The 9,049-nt window shown below is 48.4% G+C and overlaps 1 protein-coding gene across 2 annotated transcripts in view; it reads right to left on the bottom strand.

Annotated features, from left to right (window-relative positions):
* Positions 1 to 410: 410 nt before the first annotated feature.
* The window catches only part of LOC122547399 (E3 ubiquitin-protein ligase RNF144A-like), an 11,306-nt gene continuing 2,667 nt past the window's right edge, over positions 411 to 9,049 (bottom strand). Inside the window, exons 2-4 of one of the 2 annotated variants that reach the window (XM_043686024.1) lie at positions 6,378 to 6,463; positions 4,359 to 4,508; positions 411 to 1,989 (exon numbers count right to left, since the gene is read on the bottom strand). In XM_043686024.1, the coding sequence (XP_043541959.1) occupies positions 1,507 to 1,989; positions 4,359 to 4,508; positions 6,378 to 6,463 (719 nt within the window). In that variant the 3' untranslated portion in view covers positions 411 to 1,506. The remainder of the gene's footprint in view (positions 1,990 to 4,358; positions 4,509 to 6,377; positions 6,464 to 9,049) is intronic. The other variant, XM_043686025.1, reaches the window with a different exon arrangement.

Here is a 9,049-nt window from a genome sequence, read left to right as displayed (position 1 = left end):
AGCCCCATTGGGCCACCCACCCCCCAACATTCCTGATGAAGAGCTTATGCTTGAAATGTCAACTCTCCTGCTCCTCGGATGCTGCCTGACTGGCTGAGCTTTTCCAGCACTCCACTCTTTAACACGTTATTCTTACAATGCAATTAAAATGTAAACCAAACTTTATTGAGATGGTTAACTAGATAATGTATTTAGAGTCATAGAGATGTACAGCGCAGAAACAGACCCTTCAGTCCAACTCATCCACGCCGACCAGATATTCCAATCTAATCTAGTCCCACCTGCCAGCACCCGGCCCATATCCCTCCAAACCCTTCCTATTTATTTACTCATCCAGATGCCTTTTAAATGCTGAAATTGTACCAGCCTCCACCACTTCCTCTGGCAGCTCACTCCATACACGTACAATCTCTGCGGCCCCTCCCCTCCAACCCCGAGATCCCATTACAGTATTATTTAACCATTAATCATCAACTGTTCCAATATAGGCAGCAAGCACGCCCTTTGGCAAAAATGCAAAGCAGCAAGACAGTTATTATTTTCACGTGCTATCTCTCTCTAGTCCAGTATGAAGAAACGCTCCGTTCCTTCTGATTTCGGAGAGGAAAGCTAAGTCTTCAATATAGCAGCACAAAGAACTCTAGCTGTCTGCTACAATCGCAAACTAACAGAAAAAATAGCCAAAATCAAAATCCTTCTGGATCTCTCTGAGCTTGAGCTTACCCACCCATGATTCTTTTGTCTTACTCTGGAAAAAAAACCCAGGGGAAGAATATCAAAAGACAAGTCTAAGTGAGAGAGGAAAGACTCGCTGCCTTCCAACCCTGCTGAGACCCCAGCTAATCCGAAAATCCCGGAATTGAGAGAGCATGACCACACCCAGTCAGGCTGTTTCTATTGTTTCAACTTTTTAAAAAACAACCTGGGAGACTTTGGGTTTTATCTTCTCATAGACTGCTCGGTACCTCTCTCCCAATCTCTCTCTAAAAGAAACCAGGACAAAACACACCTCTTAAAGCCACACTAAACAAACAAAATAGAAAGGACGGCCAGGTGGTGTGTTGTGCCTACAGGGTGTAGGACCTACTGGAGCCCATTGTGGTTTCATAGTGACCACACCTGTACTGAGTGTGGCTTGCTTGAAGAACTCTGGCTCAGAGTTGATGAGCTGAGGTCTGAGTTACAGTCTGCAACACATCAAGGAGAGGGAGAGTTACCTTGAAGCGGGAAACCCAAAGCTATTTACAAACTGCCTTCCAGGAGCAGACATCGCTGTGACCAAAACTCTCTACAGGAGAAAAGGGGTAAAATGCATCCCTTAGAGGCATGGAATCAAAACAATGGCGAGTGACCTGGGATGGGGGAACTTGCAGGTGGGTGGTGCTCCCATGTATCTGTTGCCCTTCTAAGTAGCAGTGGTCGTGGGTTTGGAAGGTGCTGTCAGGGGAATCTGGGTGAGTTGCTGCAGGGGGTCTTGTGGATGGTGCGCACTGCTGCTACGGAGCGTCAATGGTGGGATTCGAGCTGCTTGGCACTGGCTGGAGCTGACCGTTTGGTTAGAAACATCTGCCTGGCTGCCCTGGGCTTGGCGCAGCGAGCCAAGTGGTACCACTCGGGTTTGGCAGCGTGGCAGGCGGAGCGTTTCTCCAAGCACCGGTAGCAGAAGGAGTGGCCACAGCTCCTGCAACGGACGTACTTGCAACCCCCTCCGTGGGAGACCAGGACTCTGCAGGTGGGACATGCCCGGATCGAAGGGCAGCCATGGACAGTCAAAAGCGGGTCACTGATGGTGGGGCATGACTGCAGCAGCGCCACCAAGCTGCAGTCCTTGTTCTTGCAGGCCTCTCCTTGTGCCAGACGCCTGTTCCTTCTCCTCAGGCAGTCCCAGCAGAACCGATAGGGCTTTCCCATATTCCCTGGGCAGGCTGGGCATTCCACAAAAAGCTCCTCTAGGTCCATCCTCTGCACAACGCATTTGCACCTCGGACACTGGCAACAAGGACAACAGCAGCACCGTTAGTGACCTTCCTCCTTCACCCCCCGCGACAGTGCGCCTGCAATTGATATCATCGAATCTCTACAGTGCAGGAAGAGGCTATTTGGCCCATCGAGTCTGCACCGAGCCTCTGAAGAGCATCCCGCCCTGTCCCTGTAACCCTGTACTTTCCCAACCCACACACACCGTGGGAGGCATGGTGGCTCAGCACTGCTGCCTCCCAGCGCCAGGGACCTGGGTTCGATTCCAGCCTTGGGTGACTGCCTGTGCGGAGTCTGCACATTCTCCCTGTGTCTGCCTGGGTTCCAGCCCCCCCCCCCCCCCTTCCCGGTGGGAAAAGATCTGCCACCCTGCCACCAAAAGCAAACATTGGGCAAAAGTGAGGACTGCAGATGCTGGAGATCAGAGTCTAGATTAGAGTGGTGCTGGAAAAGCACAGCAGGTCAGGCAGCATCTGAGGAGCAGGAGAATCGACGTTTCAGGCAAAAGCCCTTCATCAGGGCACAAGCAAAATTGGCCAACTGTACCAAGTTCACCCAGAGTCCAAAGGTGTGCAGGTTAGAGTGGTTTGGCCATGCTTAACTGCCCCATAGTGTCTGGAACTGTGCAGGCTAGATGGGTTAGACATGGGAAATGCAGGGCTAAAGGGATAGGGAGTGAATCTGTGTGGGATGCTCTTCAGAGAGTCAGTGTGGACACATTGGGCTGAATGGCCTGCTTCCACATTGTTGCTTTTTCATTGGACCTTTACAATGTGGTGAAGAGATTAGTGGGGAAGCCTTTAAAAACCAGCCGAGGATAACTTAAAAAAAACAATAAGGGGACATGATGAAATGTGAAGCCAAGCTAGTTAGTAACATAAAAGAAGATTTGTTTAGATTATCTAAAAGGTAACAGAGAGGCAAGAGAGTGGAAAATGAAGCTGGGGGTGTCAGTCATGGAGAACAAAGAAATAGAGGAACTGAATAGATACTTTACATCAGTGTGGGAGACACCAACAGCTTACCAGAACTCCAAGAGAGTCAGGCGGCAGAGCCGAGTGTAGCGGCCATCACCAAGGAGATGGTGCTGGGGAAGCCAAAAGGTGGATAAATCACCCGGATCAGATGGACTGAAGGAGATAGCTGAGGAGATTGTGGAGACATTGGTGATGATCTTTCAGAAATCCCTGGAGTCAGGGAGGGTCCCATGAGACTGGAAAATGGCCCATGTCACACCCTTGTTGAAGAATGGAGGGAGGGAGGGAGACAGGAAGCTATAGACCAATTAACCTAACCTTGGTTGTTTGTGAGATTTTAAAGCCTGTGAGATTGTTGTAATGGGGCTAAGTCAGCACGGCTTTGCCAAGAGGAGCTGGGTGTGGAACAGAAATACCAGTTGGGCCGAATGGCCCAGTCGTGTGCTGCAAAGGGGCGCATGTTACAACCTCTCGCTGGTCGGATCAAACAGCATGTTCCTCTGAGCGTCCGTTGCTGTATGAACTAACCAACAACCAGGATGTTGTGTGATTTTACAGTTGGACGGCCGCTCGCTGAACAATCTGGAATGTGCCAGAAACACCACCCCAACCCCCCCCAAAAAAACACAACAAATTTTGAGATCAATCAACTGAGTTCACAGTTGGTGGTGGCAATTCAGACACAGGTGACCTATTCTCTGCAAACAAACTAAACATTTTCAATCCCTGCGCCTTTTCTGATTTACCCAGAGTTCTCCATTGCTTTCTCCTCGGCGATATCGAATCAGAGTCAACTTCCTGACCCATCAGCACCCCTTTTCACCTGAAGTCTAAATTGTGACTGTTGGAAATTTGGTATTCTTGTGATTTGTCCTGGTGAATACAAGACGGAAACATTTGATCCCAAATCTCGCCTTTCAGTTCTTTTTATTGTAACTTCCTATGAATCCAAAGGCCCGGACCTGTCTGAATCAGCTCCGATCACGACTACCTGCCTTCACCCTTGGATTGATTGAGACATGGCAAGATGTGACAAATCCTTACAGATGTAGGTTTGCTCGCTGAGCTGGAAGGTTCATTTTCAGACATTTCGTCACCATCTTCAGTGAGCCTCTGGACGAAGCACTGGTTTAATGGCCTGCTTTCTATTATGTTTGAGTTGCCTAGGGTTGGTGGTGTCATTTCCTGTGGTGACATCATTTCCTATGGTATAATTAGAAAGCGGGCTACACCACCAGTACTTCATCCGGAGGCTCGCTGAAGATGTTACCTAGTAGGGTGACGAAATGTCTGAAAATGAACCTTCCAGCACAGCGAGCAAACCTACATCCAGAACTTCAACCTGAGCTACAAATCTTCTCAAATCTCGCTAAATTCTTACAGAGTTTGGCTTTCAATTTGTACCTTTTTGTAATATCTGGTGTCACTCTCAGTCAGTCGAGAGATCTTCACCTCAAAGAGCTTCTGATCGATCTCAGGGAAGAGTTCCAGTCTGCGTAGATCTTGCCAAGGCCATCTCTGCTCACAGTAGGGGCAGCTGAAGATGTAGATACCCTGGTGAAGTCAAAAGAAACTCTTAGAAGCTTCTTCACCAGAGATATAGCCTCTGCTTTCTCACAGACAGCATCCTGCATTTATACGGCACCTTGAACACAGTGAATTATCCCAAGGTATTTTTCAAAGACACGTAAGTCAACCCAACTCTGACCCTGAGCCGCACGACGGGGGATATTAAGGACCGTGGACCCAAAGACTTGGTCAAAGAGGGAGGTGAGCAGCTTTATGAGGGAATTCCAGAGCCTGAGGCCTAGGCAACTGAAGACACTGCCGCCTGATGGCAAAATGATAGATGTCGGAAGCTGCCCGAGAGGCTGGCATGGAGAGTCAAGTGCAGACATCTCGCAGGGTGTCGGGGAAAGAGGAGGTGACAGAGGTACGAAGGGGTGTAGGGGTTGGAGGAGGTTATGACATAGTGAAGGGTGTCGGGGCTGGAGGAGGTTACAGAGATAGGGAGAGGTGTAGGGGCTGGAGGGGGTTACAGAGATAGGGAGGGGCTGGAGGGGGTTACAGAGATAGGGAGGGGTGTAGGGGCTGGAGGAAGTTGAAGAGGCTGGGATATTGAATATAGTCAAGGCTGAGTTAGGTGGATTATTGATTGACAAGGGAGACATGGCTTCTCGAGGGACTCAAGGCAGGAAAGTGGAATGTAGGGTACAGTCTGTTCAGTCAAATGGCCTATTCCCAGCTCCTAATTCTAATCCATGTGCCAAATAAGTCACGGGGGGGGGGGGGGGTGGAACTGCCCCACCCTTGTTCAGTAGTGTCCGTGGAGTATTTTACATCCATGTGAGAGCGCATTCAGGAACCACAGGGTAAGGGTCTATCCAGAAGGACTGCACTCCCACCACACCAACCCGAGTTTCTGAAGTAGGTCTTGAACTGATATCTGCGGCAGAAGGGTTACTCACGGAGCCCAAGTAGAGAAGGAGTCACGTACAGTGGAATGAGTATTCGAAACCAGAAATCCCAATGATCAGTCTTAGTTTGCCTCCAAACGCTATCCTCGTTCTGAGCAGGTTTAATGAAAAATTTGTGGCTGATGACTACAGGCAGTTATCTATCAAAAATCTTAAAATGGAACTTTTTCTTGAATGGTCCAAATAACAACATCTCCCTCATTCTATTCATAAAAATAACAAGGTAATAAAATTGTGTACTGAGGGTTAAAGTTAAATTGGTACACATTAGATGAGTTCAGCTTATGATGCAAAGTAATTTTGCGTTATGTTTATGTTTTCATTCTGCAGGAGAAGGGGAACCAGCCCTTCTGTTCACATACAGGAAAGCAAAAATAATAATCAAATGTAGCAATATTTCAGAATTCTGAGTTTAATTTTTTTTGTTTAGATCTTGCTGTAGCTTTGGGGCAGAGATAAGGACTGTTTTTCCCTAGAATGTGGAGGCTGAGGGGTGAACTTTTCGGGGTTCATAAACCCACAAGGGGCAGAGATAAGGTGAATAGCCAAGGTGTTTTACACAGGGTAAAGGAGTATAAAATTAGAGGGCATAGGTTGAAGGTGAGAGGAGAGAGATTTAAAAGGGACCTGAGGGACAACGTTTTCACGCAGAGGGTGGTGCGTGTGGAGAATGAGCTGCCAGAGGAAGTGGTGGAGGCTGGTACAATTACAACATTTAAAAGGCATTTGGATGGGTCTATGAATAGCAAGGGTTTAGAGGGATATGGGCCAAGTGCTGGCAAATGGGACTAGATTAGGATATCTGGTCATCATGGACAGGTTGGGCTGAAGGGTCTGTTTCCGTGCTGTACATCTCTATGACCAGGTGGCAGTGGGCTGAATAGTCTGAGATGTTTGGGAAGGCAAGGAGAATCTGAAGGAATAAAAGGATGACAGAGATACCCACCGAATCCAGAAGTGTTCTGATGTGTATCTTCATATTGCTGGTATTCTTGAAGTGCTCGCACATGGTTCTGGTTTCTGAGCTTCCTGCTGAAGAAAATATCTTTAGATACTCTGCAGCTCGAAGGGACCCGGGTTCAATTCCAGCCTCGGGCAACTGACTGTGTGGAGTTTGCACATTAACCCCGTGTCTGCGTGGGCTTCCTCCCACAATACAAAGATGTACAGGTCAGGATGGATCGGCCTTGCTAAATTGCCCCGGGGGCGTGCAGATTGGGGGGGTGTTAGCCATGTGAAACGCAGGGTTACCGGAATAGGTGGTGGGAGGGGAGTTGAGTCTACTCTTCGGAGGCATGGTATGGACTTGTGACATGTTTCCATATTGTAGGGATTCTGTTGGGAGCTTCAACATGTATTGAACTGGTGAGAGTCAAAGAGGCAGAGAAATCTGCCTGAGATCTCTTAAGTTCCCTTTTCAGAACGATGAATAAATCCTGCCTTTCAGCTGCAGCTGGGACCCCAAGGCATTGTCTCAGAATAATGGGTCGGCCAGTGAAGACAGAGATGAGGAGGACTTTCTTCTCTCAGAGGGGAGCGAGTCTGCGCAATTCTTTACCACCCAGGCTGGGTCATTAAGTATGTTCGAAGCTGAGACAGATTTTTAATCTGTAACGGACAAAGGATTATGGGAGTTAAAGGGAGAATGCAGAGTTAATGATCAGATCTCATTGAATGGCGGAGCAGACTCGATGGGCTGAACGGCCTCGATCTGCTCCTGTGTCTTATTTATGGCTGTTTCTCCTGTCACAGTATCAGAGGACACCATTACACTCACCGTCATGGAGAAATTGTCAACTAACAAGGGAGCCCAAGGTTAGCAGGGGTTGGGCTTAACAGTGGGTTCAAGGCCACGATTAGTTCTTACTGAATGGAAATGTGAACCCAAGGGGCTGTTCCTTCCCCCTACAGGCCGACATTTCCCATTGAATTTTGCAACGTCAACAGTCACGGTCATTGTAGGCTGTGGCCACTTGGCAGCGCTGTGGTGCAACTCTCAGGTGAGCTGTCTACCTTGGAGATCTACCGAAACCTCCATCCCTTCCACTGAGCAGCACCACGATGTGGCATCTGAAAGCCAAAATACTTCCTCCCTGCTTTTGAAACCTGAGATGCTTCTGCAACAGTTCTCTCCCTCTCTTTTCCGGCTGGGATTCACAGCGGTTAGAGGATCTGAGTCGCAGAATGCATCTGTTACAAGGATGTTGCCAGGGTTGGAGAATTTGAGCCATAGGGAGAGGCTGAATAGGCTGGGGCTGTTTTCCCTGGAGAGTCGGAGGCTGAGAGATGACCTTATAGAGGTTTATAAAACCATGAAGGGCATGGTTCGGATAAATAGACAAGATCTTTTCCCCAGGGTAGGGGAGTCCATAGCTAGAGGGCACACGTTTAGGATGAGAGGGGAAAGATTTAAAAGGGACCTAAGGACTATATTTTCACGCAGAGGGTGGTGGTACATGTATGGAATGAGCTGCCATAGGAAGTGGTGGAGACTGGTACAATTACAGGATTTAGATACTTACAATGTGGAAACAGGCCCTTTGGCCCAACAAGTCCACACCGACCCGCCGAAGCATAACCCACCCAGACCCATTCCCCTACATTTACCCCTTCACCTAACACTATGGGCAGTTTAGCATGGCCAATTCACCCTGACCTGCACATTTTTGGACTGTGGGAGGAAACTTTAAAAGGCATCTGCATGGGTATATGAATACGAAGGGTTTGGAGGGATATGGGCCAAATGCTGGCAAATGGGACTAGATTAATTTAGGATATCTGGGAGGCACAGACGAATTGGATGGAAGGGTCTTTTTATGCTTTATGACTTTTTGGCTGGCTGTTCGACTTTGAGGGCCATCGTAATGGCACTGTCCCAATGTGAAATTCTTGTTCTGGTCAGAAGGGCTGGAAAATCCCCCAGACGACTTTGGTCTCCTGACACGATCAGGTGAAATGGGAAGTTCCCTGGGCCTTTCTGTTTTAAAGGAAGTCCCAGACTTCCCTGTCCTCAGAAACGCAGGCAGCTCACAGTGGACTGACTGAGCAAGACTGGTGGAGGTGGGGAAGTACAAAGAGTGTTTTTAGTCAGTCATGTAAACCTCTCAGATTCACCAATCACTTGCTAAACCGAGCAGGACAGTTCTACCGAAGAGCCCACCACGTCACTGTGGGTCTGGAGTCACGTGTAGGCCAGACCGGGTAACAGCAGCAGATATCCTTCCCTAAAGGGTATTGTGAACCAGATGGTGTTTTTACAGCAATGGGTTATAGTTGTCATGGTTACTGAGAGTAATTTCATTCCACGTACATGAATTTGATTTTCACCACAAGGATGTGGGATTTAACACCATCTTCCTGAGTGAAGCCTTCATTTGGGTCTTTGGATTACCTGTTTGTTCACATTACCGCTGTGGCAAGAGCTCCCCAGAGCGAAATAGAATTAATGAAGCATTGTTAACACATAGACACAGAGCTATACGCAGGGTCATACACAGACACAGAGCCACGCACAGACACACAGCCATACACAGACACAGAGCCACGCACAGACACAGAGCCACACACAGACACAGAGCCACACACAGACACAGAGCCATACACAGACACAGAGTCGTA

This window comes from Chiloscyllium plagiosum, unplaced genomic scaffold (assembly GCF_004010195.1).
Source record: "Chiloscyllium plagiosum isolate BGI_BamShark_2017 unplaced genomic scaffold, ASM401019v2 scaf_2196, whole genome shotgun sequence".
Taxonomy (NCBI): Eukaryota; Metazoa; Chordata; class Chondrichthyes; order Orectolobiformes; family Hemiscylliidae; genus Chiloscyllium; species Chiloscyllium plagiosum.
Note: the sequence above shows the minus strand (reverse complement) of the source record. Positions and strands in the feature narration are given on the sequence as shown.